The sequence below is a fragment of the Podarcis tiliguerta genome, assembly GCF_965153285.1.
Source record: "Podarcis tiliguerta genome assembly, chromosome: 1".
Classification (NCBI taxonomy): Eukaryota; Metazoa; Chordata; class Lepidosauria; order Squamata; family Lacertidae; genus Podarcis; species Podarcis tiliguerta.
Window position 1 is genome coordinate 132,041,487 of NC_139534.1, and position 25,419 is coordinate 132,066,905.

The 25,419-nt window shown below is 47.4% G+C and overlaps 1 protein-coding gene across 4 annotated transcripts; it reads right to left on the minus strand.

Annotated features, from left to right (window-relative positions):
* Positions 1–1,049: 1,049 nt before the first annotated feature.
* Positions 1,050–22,876, minus strand: KLHDC2 (kelch domain containing 2). Of its 4 annotated transcripts, none has more exons than XM_083438657.1 (14): positions 22,794–22,876; positions 18,649–18,860; positions 16,781–16,860; positions 14,305–14,422; positions 13,592–13,707; positions 12,273–12,354; positions 11,133–11,216; positions 10,312–10,392; positions 10,160–10,218; positions 8,936–9,045; positions 6,880–6,952; positions 4,698–4,785; positions 3,295–3,347; positions 1,050–1,431 (listed from the first exon to the last, which is right to left on the minus strand). In XM_083438657.1, the coding sequence occupies exons 2-14, from the start codon at positions 18,838–18,840 to the stop codon at positions 1,308–1,310; spliced, it is 1,260 nt and encodes a 419-aa protein (XP_083294783.1). In that variant the 5' UTR covers positions 18,841–18,860; positions 22,794–22,876; the 3' UTR covers positions 1,050–1,307. The 4 variants fall into 4 exon arrangements, with proteins under 4 accessions (XP_083294783.1, XP_083294785.1, XP_083294784.1 ...); XM_083438659.1 differs by having other exon boundaries at positions 18,649–18,842; positions 22,794–22,855; XM_083438658.1 differs by having other exon boundaries at positions 22,675–22,820.
* Positions 22,877–25,419: the final 2,543 nt, after the last annotated feature.

Genomic DNA, 25,419 nt, shown 5'->3' on the forward strand with positions numbered 1-25,419 from the left:
TGCTTGTCTCCTCCCAAATGGATTGAGTTAGGTTTGAAATAAGAGGGTGCATTTAGCAACACTGAGAGGACCTTGCATTTCATTGGTTTAGTTTTCCTGTATGGGTTGATGTCGGGAAATGAAGTCAAAAAACCCTTAGGGAGAGGGAAATCCCCTTCTAAAATACAAATTAGCTCTAGTTACACCTGTTTAAAGGTAAAGGGTAAAGGGACCCCTGACCATTAGGTCCAGTCGTGATCAACTCTGGGGTTGCGGCGTTCATCTCACTTTACTGGCCGAGGGAGCCGGCGTACAGCTTCCAAGTCATGTGGCCAGCATGACTAAGCCGCTTCTGGCAACCCAGAGCAGCGCATGGAAACGCCGTTTACCTTCCCGTCGGAGCAGTACCCATTTATCTACTTGCACTTTGACGTGCTTTCGAACTGCAAAGTTGGCAGGAGCAGGGACCGAGCAACAGGAGCTCAGCCCGTCGCGGGGATTCGAACCGCCAACCTTCTGATCAGCAAGCCCTAGGCTCTGTGGTTTAACCCACAGCGCCACCCGCATCCCTTAGGGAGAGGGAAATCCCCTTCTAAAATACAAATTACACCTGTTTACACACCAACATATTCACCCCACTGTTGAACAGCTCTAACTGCCAGAAAGTTCTTCGTAATGTTTTGTCGGAATCTCCCTTCTTGTCATTTGAATCCATTGGTTTGGTTCCTGCCCTCCGGAGCAGATCTTCCTCCCATGGGACATCCCTTCAGATACTTGAAGCTGGCTATCAGATCTTTTGTGATCTAGTGCCTGACAGACGTAGCTGAGCAGGTTCAAGGAGCTACAGACTATGGAGCTATTTTCCCCGAAGGAAATACAGCTGCAACTGTCCCAAAGTCCACCGCTGCTTTCTCTTCCGCCTTAAATGCAGCACTAACAATACAGAGGTTTCAGTTCCTCTGCTGATCTGTTTTCTTTCAAGGGCTGCAGCCCCACTGCTTTTAAGCCAGCGGGAAGCCCTTCCCAGGAATCGTTCTGGAGGGCAGGCGAAGCAGTGACGTCCTCTCGCCTTGCATTAAATACATTTATTGCAAACAAATTTTTACACAAAAATAGGTTCTCTCTCTAAGCCATTCACATGCAAACAGAAAAGAAAGGTCAAAGCAGAGAAGCCGTTACCTACAACGCAGAGTTTGGGTGGGGGGAATTAACCTATACAAATGTCACACACACTTTGCCAAACCGGGATGGTTCAAATTATTACATCTCTTTATATAAGAAGGGCTCGTTCCTGCGCAGCGCAGCCAGACGTCTTCGCTGCCATTCTCCTAGGAGCCAGACGTGTTGTTACTCCCAAAGCGCTGGTTGAGGCTGTGGAGGAGGTGTTTGGGCAGGCAGTGCCAGGAGGTGGCCAGAATCTCCTTGAAGCACATGATGGCTTCCAGGCACAGCCTGTGGGAAAAAGAGAGGGGAGAAAAAGGGGGCTGAGAATTTCCACCAGGCTCCTCTCCTGCCCTCCACCAAGTCCCAATGGCCAACAGAACATGGGGCACATCTCCGCTGGGCTTTCTAGGGTTCTCCTAGAGCAGTGGCTCCCAAATTTCATAGAATCATAGAATCATAGAGTTGGAAGAGACCACAAGGGCCATCGAGTCCAACCCCCTGCCAAGCAGGAAACACCATCAGAGCACTGCTGACATATGGTTGTCAAGCCTCTGCTTAAAGACCTCCAAAGAAGGAGACTCCACCACACTCCTTGGCAGCAAATTCCACTGTCGAACAGCTCTTACTGTCAGGAAGTTCTTCCTAATGTTTAGGTGGAATCTTCTTTCTTGTAGTTTGTATCCATTGCTCCGTGTCCGCTTCTCTGGAGCAGCAGAAAACAACCTTTCTCCCTCCTCTATGTGACATCCTTTTATATATTTGAACATGGCTATCATATCACCCCTTAACCTCCTCTTCTCCAGGCTAAACATGCCCAGCTCCCTTAGTTTTGTCGGAATCTCCCTTCTTGTCATTTGAATCCATTGGTTTGGTTCCTGCCCCCCGGAAAAGCTCTTCCTGCCATGGGGCATCCCTTCAGATCCCTTTGGGGGGCTGCCGTCCCCTCGGTTCCCATTCATGCATCCCCAGCGCCCCTTACTCTACAAAAAGCACTGTTTGCACAAGCCACCAAGGGAGGTTAACACGGCACAATGCTCAACTAACAAGCAATGGCACATTTATTGACAGTTCAATTAAAACTGTTGAATCTGATCCAATGAAACTGACAAATTTGATTGAATGATACTAGCTGTTCAAAGTCTGATAGTCGTTAACACCTCCAGCACCCTCCTACCTCGTAGTGCCCACCTTGGGACCCACTGTTGTCCAACAATCGGAGTGGGTCTGCCCTCCCTTGCTTTTCTCTTGCTTAATCCTCTTGGCTAAACCCTTCCCATCACTCGCTGGGTGTGACCTTTGTACAAAAGGAACCAGCCCCTGACCTTGCGATGAGTCTCAGCTGGCCTTCTGGGAATCTCTGCTTAGGGGTTTATGTGGGGAGATGGAGAGGGGGCTGTGTTCTAAAAGCAGAACCCTCCCCAGCAACAGATTTGCTTCCCAGCTTTTCAGAGTAATGTATCAGCCTGTGCAACTACCTGTTAAGAAAGCAGAGCCAGGCTGGATGGGCCCTGCACAGTTGGAGGCGGGGGGAGAGACTTTGCCTTCCTTTCTCGGGTGACATACTTTTTTAGGCAGGCAGAAATTCAACAGGTGCAGCTATCCTTATCCCAACTGGCAGGTTGAAATGCACCTGCCAAATGCTGACTGACTTCCCAGAGCTTACAAACGGGGCGAAATCTTGTTGACATATGGTCACTGATTCCTAGAGAGGAAACCTCAAGAGAAGTTGTTTCTCTGACTCCGAGAATACCGTATTTTTTGCTCTATAAGACACACTTTTTCCCTCCTAAAAAGTAAGGGGAAATGTGTGTGCGTCTTATGGAGCGAATGCAGGCTGTGCTGCTATCCCAGAAGCAAGAACAGCAAGAGGGATTGCTGCTTTCACTGCACAGCGATCCCTCTTGCTGTTCTGGCTTCTGAGATTCAGAATATATTTTTTCTTGTTTTCCTCCTCTAAAAACTAGGTGCGTCTTGTGGTCTGGTGCGTCTTATAGAGCGAAAAATACAGTAATTCTGCTCCTATTTTTCTCAGGAAGAAACTTGAGTCCGTCATATACCATATGAAAGTCCCCAGTTTCTCATGTTGCATATCCAACCGTAACTGCAAGAATCCACAAGCAATTAGTGGGTTCCCCCCACTTTAATATATACCTTACGAGGGATTTTGGTTGAAGAGAAAAGACAAGAATCTCATTACTATGTGCCTGAAAGAAAAAGAAAGAGCAGCTTGTATAAATCTCATGATGGAAAAAGCACCTTTGACTTCAGCCCGATTCAAAAGGGTCCGTGTGGAGCTGCAGAGACTACACTGCTGGCCCTGGACCAGAGAGAGCCGGGTTCGAATCCTTGCCCAGCCCTGAAGTCTCTCAGCCCAACCTAATTCCCCAGGTGGTTCTGAGGATAAAATGGCAGGTGGGGTGGAAGATCCCCAAGCGGGTGAGTAACGTCTGCCCTCTTGGGAGACGTAACACTGCCACTTCAGGATATTTGAAATCCCTCACCAGGGAGAACCACAAGGGCAGAATTTGCAAGGAATGGGGAACCTCAGGAGTCGAATTCTGCCCTCCAAGCCTCCTTAACTGGTGCCTTCGTTGCATATCTTTAGGTGCCGGGCAGACACATTCCTCTTTGCTCAGGCCTTTGGTTAGTTAAACAACTCGATGGCCTTTTAAACTGAGTGTGTAAGGGAGATGCTGTTTTTATTCGCTACGATGGCTTGTAATGTTGTGCTTTTATATTGTAACCCGCCCTGTGATCCTCCGATGAAGGGCCATATAGAAATTTAATTAACAGCAACGGGCCCTCGGGGCTCTACAGAGGCTGCGCACTCAGACATACCTCGCCTGCTCCTTCCTCTAGTGGTTTCACCTGGCTAGAGTGTTCCTTTGACCCATGGTAATGCCTTTTGCTAGCCCAGATGGAGAGTTGTGTGCCAGGCCCCGGCCCCCGGAAGTCTTGCCCCAAAGGAATGTGGCCCCTGGCCTGAAAAATGCTCTCCCCCCGCCCTCACTTCTGCACAGATTTGGACTCGGGTCAGAGGAACTGCCCAGGAGATGGCAGCCATGCTAGAGCAAGTCGAGACCCATCATCATAGATTCATAGAATCGGAAGGGACCCCGAGGGTCATCTAGTCCAACCCCCTGCAATGCAGGAATCTCAGCTAAAGGATCCATGACAGATGGCCATCCAACCTCTGCTTAAAAGCCTCCAAGGAAGGAAAGTCCACAACCTCGCAAGGGAGACCGTCCCACTGTCAAACAGCTTATCCGGTGGTCTTGCTGGAAAATCCAAATGCCAGCGTTTTGCCATGACCAAAACCAGAAATAATGGTCATGTGCACAGCTTCTTCTGCCCCACTGGCTGGTAATCACAACATTGAAAGGTGTATGAGAGGGGGTGGCTCTGCCCAGGCAGAACTGCTTTGCAATGGGCCAGTGGGGTGTGCGAAGCCAGGAATTTTGCCCCCCAACGATGATGGAGCAGGCAGCCTTTGGGCTTTACAAAGGGAGCTGTGACTTGGTGCCCTGAGAAGAACAACAACAACAAGGACTTACGGCTTTGTGGTGGGCAAGCAGGTTGTTGGCACAGCCCCCAAAGACAATCACCTCTCCCTCGTCGCTCGCACACGCCGTGTGCCAGAGCCTGTAAGATCACACAAATTAATAATGATGATGATGATTTATTTGTACCCCGCCCATCTGGCTGGGTTTCCCCAGCCACTCTGGGCGGCTTCCAACAAAGATGAAAAATACATCAAAATGTCACACATTAAAAACTTCCCTGAACAGGGCTGCCTTCAGATGTCTTCTAAAGGTCTGGTAGTTGTTTATCAATCAATCCTTTATTAGGCATAGCAAACCACCCATTATAAAACAAACACCATATAAAGATTGTGGAAAATACGAATTCAGCATAACAATTTGCATAAATAATACAGTATAAGACTACCACATCACCGACCAATCAAGAACCACAAAATCTCTCTATAATGGCCCAGTCTTTCCACATGGACAGCACTCAAAAATTTAGCCACTATCAAAGTAATTTGATCATTCCTGTCCGAGAGCAGGTCCGGAACCGCTGTTTATCTCTTTGACATCTGGTGGGAGGGCGTTCCACAGGGCGGGTGCCACCACCGAGAAGGCCCTCTGCCTGGTTCCCTGTAGCTTTGCTTCTCGCAGTGAGGGAACTGCCAAAAGGCCCTCGGTGCTGGACCTCAGTGTCCAGGCAGAACGATGGGGGTGGAGACGCTCCTTCAGGTCTACTGGGCCAAGGTGAGGTCAAGCAGTGTGGAGATTCAGCAGAAAGCTTTGGCTGCAACTCAAGGAAATCCTGCTGCCGTATGCGGCTTTCATCTCCCCCGTTTTTGTTGTTGCGGTTATCCATTTCTGTGAGTTTTTCAACATTTTGTGTCGCTTTTCAACTGTCTTGTTTGTGGCCCAGAGAAGTCAGCGGTTGGACAAGAGGGTTTACCCGCCCTCCACTCCTTTAAGGAAGGGCCTGTTACAAGACACTCCTTTGTTTCTTACCCCTGTGGTGGGAAGGCTGCCGGACGAGAAATATAGGCCCCTTTGCCCAAACGTGCGGCAAGATTCAGGAATGGCAAATTGCTTTTTAAAACAGAATAAAAGCACAGGCCTAAGTGGCTACGCTTGGCTTCTCTGGGATGCAAACAAGAGAACGACTGACATTTGAAGCCCCTTGCAGGCCGGCCAAATGGAGACTGGCCTGAGTTTACTGGAACTGAAGAGTCTGGCCTAGACACACTGCCCATGATGCAAAGGGGAAATCAGAGAATTGTAGAGTTCGAAGAGGCCCAGAGGGTCACCAAATCGAATCTCCCGCAGCGCAGGAATTGCAGCTAAAGAATCCCTGACCAACGGCTATCCAACTTCTCAATCTCCTCCTCTTCAGGCTAAACATCCCAAACTCCCTCTACTGTTCCTCACAAGCCTTGGTTTCCAGGCCCTTTTATCATCTCCAGGCTGCACACACTGCAGCTTGTCAATATCCTTTTTAAACTGTGGCGCCCAGAACTGGACACAGGACTCCAGGAATAGAGGGGCACTATGACTTCCCTTGATTTGGACGCTACACTTCTGCTGCAGACAGCATTGCTGCAGCTGTCTGACAATATTCTCATCCAGAATTTGTCCCTGTCAAATGCAAGACGGTGGAGTGGTTTCTCTGTCCTCCACCCCTTAAAGCCAATTTTAAGGTAAAGGTACCCCTGACCATTAGGACCAGTCGTGACCGACTCTGGAGTTGTGGCGCTCATCTCGCTTTATTGGCCGAGGGAGCTGGCGAACAGCTTCCGGGTCATGTGGCCAGCATGACTAAGCCGCTTCTGGCGAACCAGAGCAGCGCACAGAAACGCCGTTTACTTTCCCGCCAGAGCGGTACCTATTTATCTACTTGCACTTTGACGTGCTTTCGAACTGCTAGGTGGGCAGGAGCTGGGACCAAGCAATGGGAGCTCACCTGGTCGTGGAGATTCGAACTGCTGACCTTCTGATCGGCAGGTCCTAGGCTCTGTGTTTAACCCACAGCGCCCCCCGCGTCCCTTGTAAAGCCAATCTTACTTGAGCTCAAAAAAGGCAAGAGCTGAAAGACTGCCCAAGATCTAAAGAGCCACGAAGGTAGAAGCCAAAGAGGGCCATCAGTGCAAGCAAAGCAACGACCAGGAGAGGTGAGTTCTGTGGAAGGTTCAGAGTAGTGTCTGTTACTGCTGCTTACCGGGGTTTCTCTGAATAATTGTGCTCAAATTGTATCCACTCGTTTTTACTAATGCAATAGATCCAGGCATCACCTGCAAGGAACAGAAGGGAGGTTTTTGTTGGGAGCGAGTTCTGAGTGTTAGCAAAAGAAGCTGTCCTTGGCCACAACTTGATCCAGAATTTGAACTCACAAGGTGGTCACTTGAAGCCGTCATTTTCCACAACTACCGCGAGAGGCTCAAGAGGCAAATAGGAAACACAAGGATCAGGACACACCCCAACCCCTAAACTGTGGTTAAATTAATTGTTTTTGCATACAATCATTTAACTCCAATAATTCATTGTACTTTTTTTTTGGTGCAATGAAACACGTCCACGTGGAACACTGGTGGCGATGGTGGGAAGGCACAGAGATGTTTCCAATTTTTCTTTACAAACATGAGGTCTTGAAACTTGGGTTTGTTTTTTTTTTAAAATGAAGTGATAGCCAAGATTCTCAGGATGCCAAATTTAAACCAGATGTACTAGGTGGGGGTGGGAGGGCGAGAGGGGAGGAGGAAAGACTTCAGAGTTATCGGATCTACTTTGGTTTTCTTGCTAGAAGTTCAAGGCTCACCAGCTGAAGCCAGAGCGTGGCTCAGGAGGTGGAGGTTGTTGCCAACTGAAGGCCACAAGCCAATATACATCATATCCAAGTGCCAACCCAAGTCCTTGTGGTCAAGGGCAGGCAGGAAATCTGATAAAATAAAATATGTTAAGAAAGAAGTGTGGATTCCAACACAGACCTCTGAAGCTGGCCAGGACTTAACAAAAGGTAAAGGGTAAAGGGACCCCTGACCATTAGGTCCAGTCGTGACTGACTCTGGGGTTGTGGCGCTCATCTCGCTTTATTGGCCGAGGGAGCCGGAGTACAGCTTCCGGGTCATGTGGCCAGCATGACTAACCTGCTTCTGGCAAACCAGAGCAGCGCACGGAAATGCTGGCTACCTTCCCGCCAGAGTGGTACCTATTTATCTATTTTCACTTTGATGTGCTTTTAAACTGCTAGGTTGGCAGGAGCAGAGACTGAGCAATGGGAGCTCACCCCCTTGCGGGGATTTGAACTGCCAACCTTCTGATTGGCAAGTCCTAGGCTCTGTGGTTTAACCCACAGTGCCACCCACGTCCCTGTGGCAACACTAAAAGGTAAAGGGACCCCTGAACATTAGGTCCAGTCGTGACCGACTGGGGTTGCAGCGCTCATCTCGCTTTCTTGGCTGAGGGAGCCGGCGTACAGCTTCCAGGTCATGTGGCCAGCATGACTAAGCCGCTTCTGGCAAACCAGAGCAGCGCACGGAAACGCCGTTTACCTTCCTGCCGGAGTGGTGCCTATTTATCTACTTGCACTTTGACATGCTTTCGAACTGCTAGGTTGGCAGGAGCAGGGACCAAGCAACAGGAGCTCACCCCGTCGCGAGGATTCAAACCGCCGACCTTCTGACCAGCAAGTCCTAGGCTCTGTGGTTTAACCCACAGCACCACCTGCATCCCTCCTTAATAACTTAAAGGTAAAGGGACCCCTGACCATTAGGTCCAGTAGTGACCGACTCTGGAGTTGCAGCGCTCATCTCGCTTTATTGGCCGAGGGAGACGGCGTACAGCTTCCGGGTCATGTGGCCAGCATGACTAAGCTGCTTCTGGCAAACCAGAGCAGCGCATGGAAACGCCATTTACCTTCCCGCCAGAGCAGTACCTATTTATCTACTTGCACTTTGACGGTCCCATCCTACAATGTCCCCACCCCTATTATGTATTATTTGAGATCCGTATCAATCAGCCCAACTTCCCACCAGCCTGTTGTGTTTTGTGACCCTTTTAGCCGCTTTAAATCTAGCCAGTGTTTCTGAGAGGGGTGGGCAACAAACAGCAGCAGCGCCAGACCCCAGATGCCACCGGGTCCTGAACTGCAGCCATTGCAAGGACCTTCTGGGATCATCCCATGAAGGCTAAAATAAACCCAGCGCCAACCAATTCTGCGGAAAAGGCTCTTCTGTCTAAACCAAAGGCTATTTTTAGTTCTCCTGGGATTTACTTACTGAGAGGCTGCTTGTCGGTGGTGAACCCGCCAAAGAGGAAGAGATGGTCAGACGAAACGGGGGTTAGAGAATGCCAAGATCGGCCAACCGGGCAGATGCCTTGCGTGATTCTGTGTTGGGGAAACACAAGGGATTGACAAGAGATTGTCAAAACAGCAGCCAGGAATGGAGTGTCTGATCTTACTATAAGCAACCTGTTCCTGACCGGGGTGGTGGATTGTGGAAACTCTGGAGACATCGATCCAGGTGATTCGCTGCTCCGGCCATGAAGTCAGGCTTTGGGAGGAGATTTGGCCGGCTGCTTCTGTACTCAACCCACGCTTCAAGAGTAGAATGGGAATAGGGGAGTGCTGCAAACCACTTAGGTACAGGTGAAACTTGAAAAATTAGAATATCATGGAAAAGTTCCTTTATTTCAGTAATTCAACTTAAAAGGTGAAACTAATATATGAGATCGACTCATGACATGCAAAGCGAGATCGGCTTCTACTTCTCAGATGTCCAGTCTTGCTCCATTTGCAATCCTTGTTTTGCTGATTTCCTTGAATATTCTAATTTTCTGAGATTGTTCATTTGGGGTTTTTATCATCTGTACGCCATGATCTTAGCAATGATAACAAATCAAGGCTTGACATATCTCGCTTTCCATGTCACGAGTCAATCTCATATATTAGTTTCACCTTTTAAGTTGAATTACTGAAATAAAGGAACTTTTCCACGATATTCTAATTTTTAGAGTTTCACCTGTAGAACAAATCAAGGCTTGACATATCTTGCTTTGCATGTCACGAGTCAATCTCATATATTAGTTTCACCTTTTAAGTTGAATTAGGGAAAGAAAAGGAACTTTTCCACGATATTCTAATTTTTCGAGTTTCACCTGTATATTTTTGACGACATAGCGGGATAGAAATCCTTCTCTAAACAAATCAATAATAAGCAATTTCAGTCATTATTTCAGTCATTTTAAATTGTACAGAACGGTTTTAGAACTGTGTGAGTTGTTGTAAGCTGCCCTGGGACCTTAGGATGAAGGGCAGGGGATAAATCGCAATAAATGAAGAAAGAATAGCAAGCGAGACCCGGTGCTCTCCAGATGCAATTCCCACCGGCTCCCCAAAGTGCTCGCTGGGACTGATGGGAGTTGTAGTCCAAAAGATCTGGAGAGCACCTACTCGGGATCAGCTTCCCTGCACCGACAAGGGGAGACAGAAGCCTACGTACATTTCATGCCACTCCCACTTGTCCAGATTGAGGGAATAGAGATCGTTCATCCTGGACTCCTGAGGGAAAGAGGGAGAGAGGGGCGAGTTTAGTGAAACCTGCACTCCAGAAAGGCAGCAGCAGCAGCGTCCCCACTCTGCTCTCGCACTCACTCGGTATCTTCCTCCAAAGACGTAGCCTCTGTTTCCAACCGTGGCACAAGCGTGGGCTGCTCGGGGCGACGGCGATTTACCCTGCGGGGGGAAGAAGAGGGGACAGGTGAGAGACTACCTGCTTTGGGCTCTACGAAATCTCCTTCCTGTCTCCTGCCACCGACCGCTTTTCAGGAACTTGCTGGTGGTGGTTATATTCGTGTCCGCTGGCAGTAGGAGTACAATATGGGCATGTCTTTCAGTTAACTTCTTACATCAAAAACCTGACAGTACCAAACTATCGAAGGCTTTTCACCAAAGCCAGACTAAATGTCTTTCCCTCTGCAGTGTTGGGCTGGCAGGTTGAGAGGAGTTCCCTACCAGGACAGACTTTGCTCATGTGCTCAAGACATCAATTCCATAAAACATATTTTGTTGCACTGTGCAAAATATGAGCAAGCCAGGGCTGAACTGATACTACCCTTGCTGGTACCTTTCCCAGGAAAATCAGAGGCTCACTATGTCAGGTTCCTATTGGAAGACTGGACAAAGGCTAGAACATTAGCAGTGGCAAAGTTTTTATCAGTGGTTGCAAGAACAAATAATCCCGATATTCTGAACAAAATGCTTGTTTAACCTGGAAGTAGGCTGTATGAATTGTATATTGCTTTGTAATGATTTGTTGGGTCTCTGGACCGTAATAAAGATTGATGATGATATTTGTTAGGATCTGACGGAAAGTGGAAATGAATCAGCTGATATTAATCAATATGGGTGGTCCTACCGGATCATAATTTTTTATAAACGTACGATTGCCATATTTTGGAAATCCACTACTTTACCTTGGTTACAGGCTGGCTCCACGTAAAGGTGTCTGTGTCCAGGACGTGGACGTGATCATTCCACCCGCGAGGAACACCTGAATTCTTTTCGACAAGAACAGGGACAATGGATAAAATCTCATTCCCTGCAGCAGTTTCGACATTTGCAAACTAGGACGGAAAAATTTGTGGAACGGAGCGCTGACTACCTGCGGCCACTGTTCCTCCTGTGATGTGCGCAAGAGGCTTCTAGAACAGGTTTGAGTTTCAGCATCCACCAACCAAGAGGAGCAGGACCACAGAGCAGGTAAATACGGGCAGGTATTCAAGGCGGCGGAGCTGAAAGCCACAGTTGTTCTGGGGGCCTCATGTGCCATCTCCCTGCATTTTTGGTATTGTTTATTTAACGCTTCCTCACCCTTCCTCAATCAGGAAGCATAGTGGAGCTCACAACAAGAAACAAGATAAAAACAGCAACAACAGAATGATAAACCCCACAATCAGAATCAAATAAGCAGTGGCAAATATCTAGAATAAATTCCACTTATGGATCCAAAGGCCTGGGCATGCCTTTAGCTTTTGCTTGAATGTTTGTACCGAGGGGGCCAAGCGGATGTCACCTGGGAGGGGGTTCCATAGAAATCACAGGTGAGATGCCACCACCGAGAAGGCCCTGTCTTGTGTCACTGTCCAACAGATGTGACTATAAGCAGGGCATTCTCTGTGGATCATAATGCAAAGGTTGGATGGCAGGGGGCGGGGAGAGAGAGTGTTTCTTTGGGTCCTAATTCACTTAGGGGTTTTGATCACATGCAGCCACTGCAGAGCTTTCAGGATGGGGCCGATACAACCCCTCCTTGCTGCTCCAGCCAACAGCCAAGCAGCAGCATCCTGAGCAATCTGCAGCTTCCAGAATGTCTTTAGGGCAGGCATAGGCAAACTCAACCCTCCAGATCTTTTGGGACTACAACTCCCATGATCCCTAGCTAACAGGACCAGTGGTCAGGGATGATGGAAATTGTAGTTCCAAAACATCTGGAGGGCCGAGGTTGCCTATGCCTGCTTTAGGCTCCCAAAGAGTAGATTGGGAGGCTACAAGAGCATTAATCAGTAAATGAGCCACTAGAGGAGGTTCCAGCGCACAAAAAGCAGAAGACTTACCCAAAAAGAGGTTTCATCAAACTCAAACCTTCCAATCTGCTCCCCTTCAGGGTAATACCCGTAGCCACCAAAAAATATAAGCCTGTTCAAAAAGAAGGAAGGGAAGGCAGAAAAACAAAAGAATAAACTATCATCAGAGTAACCAGGTTGCAGTAATGGATTTCCACTTACGAGAAAGCACCACTTAAAGAAGACAGAATATCTGAGAAAAGATTCCATTATTTATTTTAGCCTTTCATAAGCTGAGCCAGCGTGTCTGAAAAGGGCACCAGGTGGGCAAAGGTTGATTTATTTAAATGAAACTGAGCACCCATGACCTGCTTCTCCTCCCTTTACATACTGCAGCTAAAATTCGCAAAGAATCATTCGCAAAGGCAGTTAGAAGTGCCAAAGGACAAGAGCAAGACGTCGGCAGCATTAGCTCTGAGGTGCTTTGCTGTTGCTATTTCAGGGAAAAAAACATAAAGCCAACAAAACATTATTTTTCAGGGGGTGGGAAGAGGCATCCAGGTGTGTTGCTATTTTAGCCGGAAAAGTTTCTTGGCTTGTTTCCTCGCCCCCTCTTGCTGTTGCTAACCCTACTCTGAAAATTACCATTAACTCTGCATGCTCACAAACCTGTATGCTATTTGGCTGCAAGTTTCTCCTAATATTTAGGATGCCATGGAACATCAAGTAAGTGCACTTATTACATTCATATGCTGCCTATTTTTATATAAAAGCTATAGGTTGCTTACACGAAACCAACATAATCCAATTAGGCCAAATTACATTACAAATTACAGTGGTGCCTCACAAGACGAAAAGAATGCGTTCCGGAAGTCTTTTCGTCTTGCGGTTTTTTTGTCTTGCGAAGCAAGCCCATTGACAGAGTAGCGCTATTAGCGCTATTGACATTTTAAGGGCTAAAAACGGCTTTTTAAGGCTTGGGGGATTAGCGGTTTTGCTGCTAAAATGCTTTTAGCAGCTTAGCGATTCAGAATAAGGGGTTTTGGAGCGGAAAACCCCCATGAAATTTTTCGTCAATTTTCGTCTTGCGAAGCAAGCCCATAGGGAAATTCGTCTTGCGAAGCGCCTCTGCAGACGGAAAACCCTTTCGTCTTGCGGGTTTTCCGTCTTGCGAGGCATTCGTCTTGCGGGGCACCACTGTAAATAAAAAGAGTGCTATTACAGTAATGAATGGGTAACGGAGACACTTTGGAGAACAGGCAACATGGAAACCCACTATTTTTTTGAGTCAAATGAGGCTGCAGAGCACACAATCATTTCCAGGAAAGAGAAGGGAACAGCCAGGCTCTGGTTCACGCCGACAAACTTACTTGTTTCTATAAACCCAAACGCCGAGTTTGTCTTTTGACGACGGAGGGGTGCCTTGGCACTCCACCCTGACCCACTGCAACACTTTGTCGCTCGACCTGGAATTAAGCATGTAGAACTGCAAGAAAATGAAGGGACAGATTATAAACGTGCAGCTCATTGGCCCAAAGGAGTCCTGATTATTTGGACTGCTCTGTGTTGATTTAAAGATCTTAGGGACGCGGGTGGCGCTGTGGTCTAAACCACTGAGCTTCTTGGGCTTGCCGATCAGAAGGTCGGCGGTTCAAATCCCCACGACGGCATGATCTCCCGTTGCTCTGTCCCAGCTCCTGCCAACCTAGCAGTTCGAAAGCACACTAGTGCAAGTAGATAAATAGGTACTGCTGCGGCGGGAAGGTAAATGGTGTTTCCGTACGCTCTGGCTTCTGTCACGGTGTCCCGTTGCACCAGAAGCGGTTTAGTCCTGCTGGCCACATGACCTGGAAAACTGTCTGTGGACAAATGCTGGCTCCCCTGGCCTGAAAGCGAGATGAGCGCCACAACCCCATAGTCGCCTTTGACTGGACTTCACTGTCCAGTTGGCCTGTCAGGCAACATGGGATGGATCTGATGTTAGATAGTGTTGGGGTTTTGGATACTGTAGTTTTCTGGCTCCAAAACGAAGGCAAACAAAGGGGGCAAGCCCCACCCCACCCTGGGAAATTCGAGGACTGACCTTGTTTGTGTTGCCGCGTGCGTGGTGCCCTCCAAACAGGTACAAGACTCTGTCCATACAGACGGCGCAGCTCCCTGACATGGAAGGGGGAACATCTCCAGCCGTTCTGTGCTTTGTCCTGGCAAGGCAGGGGCAGAAAGACCTCTGGGTTTAACAAGGAAGCCTTCCTTTCTCATGCTTATCTGTCGTTTACAGCTTTTGTTATAGCTTTTAATATCTATATGAAGCCGCTGGGAGAGATCATCAGGGGGTTTGGGCTGGGTGTTCATCAGTATGCAGATGACACCCAGCTCTACCTCTCCTTTAAATCAGAACCAGTAAAGGCGGTGAAGGTCCTGTGTGAGTGTCTGGAGGCGGTTGGAGGTTGGATGGCGGCTAACAGATTGAGGTTGAATCCTGACAAGACAGAAGTACTGTGTTTTTGGGGGACAGGGGGCGGGCTGGTGTGGAGGACTCCCTGGTCCTGAATGGGGTAACTGTGCCCCTGAAGGACCAGGTGCGCAGCCTGGGAGTCATTTTGGACTCACAGCTGTCCATGGAGGCAAGGGTCAATTCTGTGTCCAGGGCAGCTGTCTACCAGCTCCATCTGGTACGTAGGCTAAGACTCTACCTGCCCACGGACTGTCTCGCCAGAGTGGTGCATGCTCTGCTTATCTCCCGCTTGGACTACTGCAATGCGCTCTATGTGGGGCTACCTTTGAAGGTGACCTGGAAACTACAACTAATCCAGAATGCGGCAGCTAGACTGGTGACTGGGAGTGGCCGCTGAGACCACATAACACCGGTCCTGAGAGATCTGCATTGGCTCCCAGTACGTTTCCGAGCACAATTCAAAGTGCTGGTGGTGACCTTTAAAGCCCTAAAAGGCCCTAGCCCATGTATACCTGAAGGAGCGTCTCCACCCCCATTGTTCAGCCCGGACACTGAGATCCAGCACCGATGGCCTTCTGGCGGTTCCCTCATTGTGAGAAGTGAGGTTACAGGGAACTAGACAGAGGGCCTTCTCGGTGGTGGCGCCCACCCTGTGGAACACCCTCCCTTCGGATGTGAAGGAAATAATCAGCTATCTTTAAAAGACATCTGAAGACAGCCCTGTTCAGGGAGGTTTTCAATATTTAACGCTGTACTGTTTTTAACACTCAGTTGGGAGCCGCCCAGAGTGGCTGGGGAAACTCAGCCAGATGGGCGGGGTATAAATAATAAATAATAAAATTATTATTATTATTATTATTATTATTATTATTATTATTATTATTATTTTGGTATAACTTAGTGTGGTACTTACAAGCCGATTCAGAGCTCCCATCACCTCCCCAAACTGATGGCACTTCAATCCAAAGCGCCATGTGAACGTTCTCAATGGATTCATGCATGAGTTATAAAACAGTGGGATCCCCAAGCATAAAACCCAGTGGAAAAACACTGGCACCACCTTCTGGAATCAGGCATCTGGGAAGGAGAGGAACCATCTCTAGGCAGCACCTCCAGCACTCAACTCAAGACAACCTGACTAGGAGGATCCATCAGGGATGATGGTACTGAAAGCTCCCTGTGAACTCCAAGAAATCCAACAGAGGACGGCAACTCTCCCCGTCTTGCTTTCCGTAAAGCGGATCAGAAGACTCTCTAACCAAAGGGCCTGCAATTTCCTTCTTTCAATGCACGTTTTGTCTTATCTGCCTTGAGCCATCTAGAAAGGGTGGGTTGAAAAATAAAGCAAACGAACAAAAAACTGGAGGACATGGAAGTACAATTGCAAGTCAAACGTTTTGGCTCCCAAACCGGAAGTGAGTGTTCCAGTTTGTGAACGTTCTTTGGAACCCGAACGTCCGACGGGGCTTCCACAACTTCCGATTGGCTGCAGGAAATCAGAAGCCAGGAAATCAGAAGCTGCGCTTTGGTTTCTGAACCTTTTGGAAGATGAACAGACTTCCAGAATGGATTCCGTTTGACTTCCAAGGCACGACTGTATGTTTCTGAGCACAATTCAAAGTGTTGGTGCTGACCTTTAAAGCCCTAAATGGCCTCGGTCCAGTATATCTGAAGGAGCGTCTCCACCCCCATCGTTCTGCCCGGAAACTGAGGTCCAGCTCTGAGGGCCTTCTGGCAGTTCCCTCGCTGCGAGAAGTAAGGTTATAGGGAACCAGGCAGAGGGCCTTCTCGGTGGTGGCACCCACCCTGTGGAACACCCTCCCATCAGATGTCAAGGAAATAAACAACTACCAGACTTTTAGAAGACATCTGAAGGCAGCCCTGTTTAGGGAAGCTTTTAATCTTTAATAGACTATTGTATTTTAATATTCTGTTGGAAGCCACCCAGAGTGGCTGGGGAAACCCAGCCAGGTGGGAGGGGTATAAATAATAATAATAATAATAATAATAATAATAATAATAATTTTCTACTGCTCTAACAAAACGTGATCATGGTTGGAGGCATTTTTGGGGGGAGATAGGAGGCAGTCAAGATATAATTTACCATCTTCCAGTTTCCATGTTGTATATCCAGATTTCATCTCGGGGCAGGTAAAAGTCGTAGAATCCTCTCACTTGAGCATTCTGAAGCAGGAAAGAAGGAAAGAAGGGAAGCACCCCCATTATTGAATGGAACGATTAATTAAAAAGCACCATCTGCTTCTCTCTTTATGCTAATAGTCTAAAGAACACCCCGCCCTCCATTTCCACCCAAATATCTGTATTTTGAGAATCATGGCCAACTTGGGTATAAAAATGTGGGCTATTCCAGGGCAAGGCTGTGAGCCCCATTTATTTATAGTCTGTTTTTTCAATCTGACATTCTGATGAATCCACAGGGAGCATTTTTCTAGAGACAGAGGATCCTGACTAAGCCAGGGCCAAGCCCAGCCCCATGTCATGGAATCATAGAGTTGGAAGGGACTCCGGGGGTCATCTAGTCCAGCCCCCTGCAATGCAGAAATCTCAGCTAAAGCATCCATGACAGAGGGATGTCCAATCTCTGCTTGAAAACCTCCAAGGAAGGAAAACAGCAGAAGAGGTCAGATGGGTGGGGTACAAAAAAATTATCACTATTCAGGGTGGATAAAAATCAATGTTCTAAAAAAAAATAGATTAAAAAAATATCAATTTTTTTATTTAAATCAGATTTTTTTTATTTAAATTGGATTTTTAAAATAAAATGCTTTTGGAGGAAAAATCTTTCTAAAGAGAGTTTTCTATTTAAATTATAGTACAGAGACTATTCATCAGGAAATAGGGATTTGTTTTAAGTTTTTCATGTATGCTAAAACTAAAAGGTTTTTTTTAAATCGTTTAACCACATCAGTTAACAAACATGGATACATATGCTATGTCATCATTGTTTTAATTAAATAAATTGTTTAAATTGTAATTAAGGAAACAATTATTTTTCTCCTTCCAAGTACAGCAGAAAAGTGGTCCAAATATAAAGTTAACTTATTAAATCTCACAATAATTTCATAATTATCCGTCAATCTATTTCTAATAGTATAGTATATTTTTTGATATAACTGTAAAAACTACTCTGAAAATTTATTATTCCAAAAATGAAACCTTTGTCGGGTTGTAAATATTAAGATTATACCAGCAAGAATGAGTCTTTCTGTAAAAAAAATTATGTAAATCAAGTCTTACTGACTATTGATTTAAATCAAGTTCACCATGTCACTATCATCCTCAGCATCCTCATCCGTTCTGGAGGCCCGTTCGCAACCTGAAAGGAACGCAACCCGCGTCTGCAGGATGCGATTCGCCGCTTCTGCGCATAACGTCCTTTTGCGCGTCTGCGCATGCGCGAGCAGCGAAACCCAGAAGTAACCCTTTTCGGTACTTCCAAGTCGCTGTGGGACGCAACCTGAAAACGCTAAAGCAAACGTAACATGAGGTTTGACTGTACTTAATACATCCCTTGAGAGCTTTGGGGCATAAGACAATGAAGTAATAATAATGGCAACAAAGAGAAAAATAACTACCAAACTTTTAGAAGACATCTAAAGGCAGCCCTGTTTAGGGAAGCTTTTAATGTTTAATAGGTTATTGTATTTTAGTGTTTTGTTGGTAGCCACCCAGAGTGGCTGGGGAAACCCAGCCAGATCGGCGGGGTATAAATAATAATAAATTGTTGTTGTTGTTATTATTATTATTATCCCACAAAGTCCCTTGAGACCTTCAAATATAAGGCAACAGATCAATTAAATTATTACAACATGGTTAGCAGCAACCTGTTGCTCTCTCTCTCACACACACATTTTAAACCAGGTGCATCTTCTCCAGCCCTCTGTGATGGGGGGAGCAAGGGCTCCACCTTTTCTTGTCCTGCCTTTGCCAAGAGTCTTTTTTGCTGCTCACCTTATACCCGCCCCAAACGAACATGCACTGCCCATCGCTGACAGCCACGTGGCCGCTCCGTTCGGCAGGACTGCCATTCTCTAGATGCTCCAAGCTGTCCTCTGCTGGCCCGGGGATCTCTTCATCCACCGGCAAATCTTCATCCTCCGGCAGATCCTCATCCACCGGCAACTCTTCATTGTCATCTGCCATGCCTGTAACAGGATCGTCTCCTTCAAGAAGGGCACAAAGAGGAAGAAAAGCTTTCAAAATTGTGCGTAGCCAAAACAGGATGGGGAAAAAGCCACGCTCAGAGCTGTTTCCTTTGCCCGGGGGCAAGAGGAGTCAGCGAGGGTCAAGAGACACTTCTGCCAGTCTCTGAAAATGGCTGGCTCCTAGGGTTAAATAAGTTGGAGTTCTTGTTATTAAATATACCAAGAGAAAAGAGCACACCAAGAACCCTGGCCAATATAAGTTTCAAAAGTGGGAGTGGACCTTTCTCGCAAATCAATAGTCAATTGAAAAAACTAATCCATTCAAAAGTATCTATTCTGACAAGGAGTACAAACTCAAATGGAGATTACAAACTCAAACAGAGATTAGAAACGCAAACTCATAACGGTATGTATAACACAATAATTCGTTACAGTATTAAAAATAAGAGTTTATGAATTTATGCTCAATGACTGAAACTAAGATCTTCACGTCAAATCTTACTATGGACTAACATGAACTTATCTCTACTCATAAACTCGCTGCTGGATAAGGTCCAAGGGGCACCACCTTGCCCAGAATCCTGTTCTCAAAGTGAGAAACCAGACACCTCAAAGGGAGAGCTACCTTTTCACAAACTAAGATCTCCTTCAAATAACCCATTTCTTGAGCATTCACCCCAATTTGCTTGTGGAGTGTGTACACATCTTTCCATTAACCAGTCACTCATTCCTCACTTTTCGGTGCATTCCTCTGTCATTTTCCTCCGCACAAAAAACCCAACTTGATTTGTTGCTCTAGACTGGCAACAGAGTGCTTTAATCCAATTTAATTCCACAAATCCAAACTTCCTGGTATGCACTCAAATCTGTCCCGTAACATACTGACAATTTGGAAGCATCCTGAAAAACTGCAAGAGGGCCACCCGTTCCTCTCCAAGCTCACTCTGTGAAGATGACCTCAATGTTGAGTGCAAATAAAGGTCTTAGCCAACCAGAGCAGGAAAAACAAGCTCCATGGCCTAGTAGTCTCACCCACAGCCAAGCTCAGCATCTCAAGGATGTCTTTAAAAGCTCTTTGGGAAAAGCCAGCCCTGAAGGTCTTGGCCAGGGAAGCAGGAGGAGGAGCAGGCAGCCGGAAAAGAAGAATTGGCTCTTGGCTACCTTTCCTAGTCATTTGGACATCCCAAGGCTTAGCTGCTAGATGACAGTACCTGGAGCCTGAAATGCTGAAGGCTGTTTAAAGGCAGTTTAAAATGATTTCTTGCTAGACCAAACAGAAGATGATCAAAATCACAGCTTAAGCAGCTGCAAAGCGTTTGACATTTAAAGGCACAGGTAGACAGGAAGGCTCCCCAGCCCATTCTTCAAACTGCTCAGAGCTTTTTAAAGCTCCTCTGCACCTGGTCAGGGATCTGGGCTGGACACATGGCCCTGCCTCATGACCACTTTGCATCTGTACTCAATGGTCCAGTCATAACAACATGGACACATAGGAATTTGCCTTATATAAGTGTCAGACCAGTAGCATGACTCATTATAATCTCCAGCACTGGCTTGTGGGATCTCTCTGGGCTTTTCAGGCAGGAATCTGGAGGTATCTGGAGATGCTAGGGACTGAATCTAGGCCCTTCTGCCAAAGCAGGTGCTGGACCACGGAGCTGTGGCTCAGACCCCTTTGCAGCAACATAAGGAGGTAGAATCCTTCAAAGGGTGGGATGGGTTGTACTGAAGCCAGTGAGAGGAAATCACAGTTTTGAAGGCTGCCCTACACATTATTCATTGAAACAAAAAATGGGGGGTTGCTATATAAAACTAGCACAATGGGGATCAGGGCTAGAAACCCTGGGAAGGTAGCATGGTGTAGTGGTTGGAGTATCATACTAGGACTTGAGAGGTAAAGGTAAAGGGACCCCTGACCATTAGGTCCAGTCGTGGTCGACTCTGGGGTTGCGGTGCTCATCTTGTTTATTGGCCGAGGGAACCGGTGTACAGCTTCCGCGTCATGTGGCCAGTGGGACTAAGCCGCTTCTGGCGAACCAGAGCAGCGCACGGAAATACAGTTTACCTTCCCGCTGGAGCGGTACCTATTTATCTACTTACACTTTGACGTTCTTTCGAACTGCTAGGTTGGCAGGAGCAGGGACCGAGCAACGGGAGCTCACCCCGTCGCGGGGATTTGAACCGCCGACCTTCTGGTCGGCAAGTCCTAGGCTCTGTGGTTTAACCCACAGCGCCACCCGCTTCCCAGGACTTGAGAGAGCAGGGTTCAAATGCCAACTAGACCACATGAAGCTTACTTGGGGTGATCTCAAGGGTCAACCAATGCCGCCTCTCAACCTAACCTACCTCACAGAGTTGTTGTGGGGGCTAAATGAGGAGGGGTGGGAACCACGTACCCCACTTTGAGCGCCTTGGAGGTAAAGGCGGAATATAAATGCAATCAACAAACAACCCCGCAAGTCCGACGAGATGTGGAATTGTGGAGAATTGGATTTAAGACTGGAAATAATAGGAAACAGAGAGGGTGGCGTAGTCATGGTTCAGAGTGTCTGACTAGGGCCTGGGGGACATGGGTTCCAATTCCACACTCAGCCATGGAGCGCACTGGGTGACTTTGTGGGCCAGTCGCTCTCCCTCTCAGCCTATTTATCTTATGCATTTATTAAATACACCTGCTGCCCTCCACCGGAAGATCCACAGAGTGGTTTACAGTATAAAAAAACAATATACATAACAACACCCACCACCAATACACAATACAGGGTGAGGGTTGGGGAAAAGGGGGTTGTTGTTGATGTTGTTATTATGCATTTTGTGCTTTCATCTTGATGCTGCGAACCACCCAGAGATCTAAGGGGGAAGCAAATGAAATAAAGAACCAATTGCTCCCCTACCTTGCAGGGCTGTCGGGGGTGAAATGAGGGGAGGGGGTGAGGAGAACCCTGCCCTCCGCTTTCAAACTCCTTGGAGGTAAAAAGGATGGGATAGGAATGCAGTATACCTGAAGGAGCATCTCCACCCCCATCGTTCTGCCCGGACACTGAGGTCCAGCTCTGAGGGCCTTCTGGCGGTTCCCTCGCTGTGAGAAGCCAAGGGAACCAGGCAGAGGGCCTTCTTGGTAGTGGTGCCCGCCCTGTGGAATGCCTTCCCACCAGATGTCAAAGAGAACAACTATCAGACTTTTAGAAGACATCTGAAGGCAGCCCTGCTTAGGGAAGCTTTTAATGTTTAATAGGTTATTATATTTTAATGTTTTGTTGGAAGCCGCCCAGAGCGGCTGGGAAACCAAGCCAGATGGGCGGGGTATAAATCAGAAATTATTATTATTATAAATTATTATGCAGTAAATGAAATGACGGTTTCTCCCTGATGGGCTAGCCCAGGCATAGGCAAACTTGGTCCGTCAGCTGCTTTGGGACTACAACTCCCATCATCCCTAGCTAACAGGACCAGTGGTCAGGGATGATGGGAATTGTAGTCTCAAAAATATCAGGAGGGCCGCGTTTGCCTATGCCTGCTTTAGGCCCCCAAAGAGTAGATTGCTGTAATCTATTTGGGAGTCTACAAGAGCAGGGTACTACTACTAATAATATTATTATAACCCTTGCAAGATAGTAGTAGTAGTAGTAGTAATAATAATAATAATAATACCCTTGCAGGGTAATAATAATAATAATAATACTTTATTATTTATACCCCGCCCATCTGGCTGGGTTTCTCCAGCCGCTTTCCTTTTTAACTGGGGGGGGGGGGCAGCTTCCTAAAAGGTGACAACCCCCCCAAAAAAAGAGACACCCCCCCCAGCCTGCGGTGGTGCAGCCCACTCAGTCACCTTATTCTGCAGGAGGAGGAAGGAGCCACTGAAGAAGGCCCCGGGGGGGATAGGAAACCTTCGCCGGCCTCCCCTGCCGGGCTCAACAGAAGGCGCCCCCTTCTCCCCTCTCGACTTACCTTAGCGGGGTCCGCTCACAATGTCAACATCCGCCGGTGCCGGCGGATATCCGGCCCGCCTTCCTGCCCCAGCGGAAGCTCCGCCCCCTCTGCTGTCGACGGGGAGGCGAGAGATCTGGACAGAGCGTCCGCCGCGCTCTTGCTCCCCCTGCAGGGAAGGAGGGGAACGGCACCCGAGAGAGCGTCAGATTGCCACTGGTCTACCTTGCAGGGGTGGCCGAGAGGGGCCGCTGTGGTCGTTGGGATATTTTAATGTTGTATCTTAGTCTTTTAAATTGTATTTTCATCAACTTGTGAACTTTATTATTGGTTGTTAGCCGCCCTGAGCCCGGTCTTGGCTGGGGAGGGTGGGTTATAAATAAAATTATTATTATTGTTGTTATTATTATTATTATTATTATTATTATTATTATTATTATTATTATTATTATTATTATATTCATTTCTACCCGGGGACTTCAAGGCGGCTTCCTGATGAGAGTGGTGCGTTCTCCTGCTCAGAGGGAGGCGGGGGGGGGGGGGGAAAGAACCATAGAATGGTAAGGGAACCCAATATTGGGGAAAAAGCAATGACAAACCTGGACAGCATCTTTAAAAGCAGAGACATCACCTTGCCGACAAAGGTCCGTATAGTAAAAGCTATGGTTTTCCCAGTAGTGATGTATGGAAGTGAGAGCTGGACCATCAAGAAGGCTGATTGCCGAAGAATGGATGCTTTTGAATTATGGTGCTGGAGGAGACTCTTGAGAGTCTCATGGACTGCAAGAAGATCAAACCGATCCATTCTGAAGGAAATCAGCCCTGAGTGCTCCCTGGAAGGACAGATCCTGAAGCTGAAGCTCCAGTACTTTGGCCACCTCATGGGAAGAGAAGACTCCCTGGAAAAGACCCTGATGTTGGGAAAGATGGAGGGCACAAGGAGAAGGGGACGACAGAGGACGAGATGGTTGGACAGTGTTCTCGAAGCTACCAGCATGAGTTGGACCAAACTGCGGGAGGCAGTGGAAGACAGGAGTGCCTGGCGTGCTCTGGTCCAGGGGGTCACGAAGAGGCGGACACGACTAAACGACTAAACAACAAGGGAACCCAAAGGTCATCTAGTCCAACCCCGTGCAATGCAGGAGTCCCAACGAAAGCATCCTTGACTGATGTGTTGCTCATTCAGGGAATCATAGAATTGTAAAGTTGAAAGGGGACCCCCAAGGGTCATCTAGTCTACCCCCCCCTGCAATGCAGGAATCGCAGGTGAAGATTCCCTGAGTGGGGGCCATCCGGCTTTGTTTTTTTAAACCTCCAATGAAGAATGGTGATGAGAAGCCAAGCCATTTTTGCTTCTCCCCCCCCCCATGCTGTCCTCCCAACAACCCTGTGAGGTTGGTTACGCCCAAGAGCCAGTGGCTTGCCCAAGCAGGTCTCCCAGGATTTGAACCCACATCCTGACCCCAACAGTGCTTCACACTGATTCTCGTCTGCCTGCACACGCAGAGGATTGAGATGCAAGCTGTTTTGCAGAAGAGGAGTTTGAAGAAGAGTTTGGATTTCATATCCTGCTTTATCACTACCCGAAGGAGTTTCAAAGCGGCTAACAATCTCCTTTCCCTTCCTCCCCCCACAACAAACACTCTGTGAGGTGAGTGGGGCTGAGAGACCTCAGAGAAGTGTGACTGGCCCAAGGTCACCCAGCAGCTGCATGTGGAGGAGTAGGAGGGATGTGAACCCAGTTCACCAGATTACGAGTCCACCACTCTTAACCACTACACCACTTGCTTGGGTTTCTTGCGCATCCACTCTGGAAAGTGAAAAGGCTGTGTCAGTTAATGAGGGGTTATGATGATTCACAGGCACCGAGAAGGGGGCCTGGATTCTAAACCTTCTGCTCGAGTATTCAAGTGACTAAAATTGTGCAGCCTAGTATCTTCTTCCCTCCATTTTCCTTGGGGTGTGAATTTAGTTTTCGGTGAAAACACAGAACCTTCTGCTCTCAACCATCCACTTCAACTGCTAGATTCACTGTCTACCTTACCTGCACCCCTAACCCCCATTCAGTTGCCATTCTGTAAACTCACAGGCAACGATGTTGTTTTTAAGTGTGATTTCCTTTCCTTCTATAAACTATGCGCTTCTGAATTCCTTGACTATACCCCTGCCACAGTGTGCAGCTCATTTTATGGGAGAGTTATTTGTTTTTGCACTGTATTGCTGTTTTGTACTTTGTGTTCTTATTTTGTATTTTTCTGTTGTGTTGTGAACCCCCTTAGGATCTCCGGATGAAGGGCCGTATACAAATTTAATAAGAAGCCGCTTTCATTTGTTTCCAAAGTAATAAAATGTTGCTGCAGTGTGGAATGCTCCATTCCTTTCCCTTCTTCCCCTTGGTTTTCCATTTCTCTGTCCCCTAACGGTCTTCTATGGCCACTGAACATGCCCAATGGTCTGTCTGTGCGACGGTCTTCCCTAAAGCTTATTGAGAGTGGTGGTGTGGGTACTTCTGCAAAACTGTAGGGTGACCGTATACCTGCTGACAACTTGCTTGTGTGCATGGTGTGGTTTCAGCCCCATAATAATCGTAAGTTTGCTATCGGTAAACAGGATTACTGTATATAATTGTATAACAGAAACAAGATCG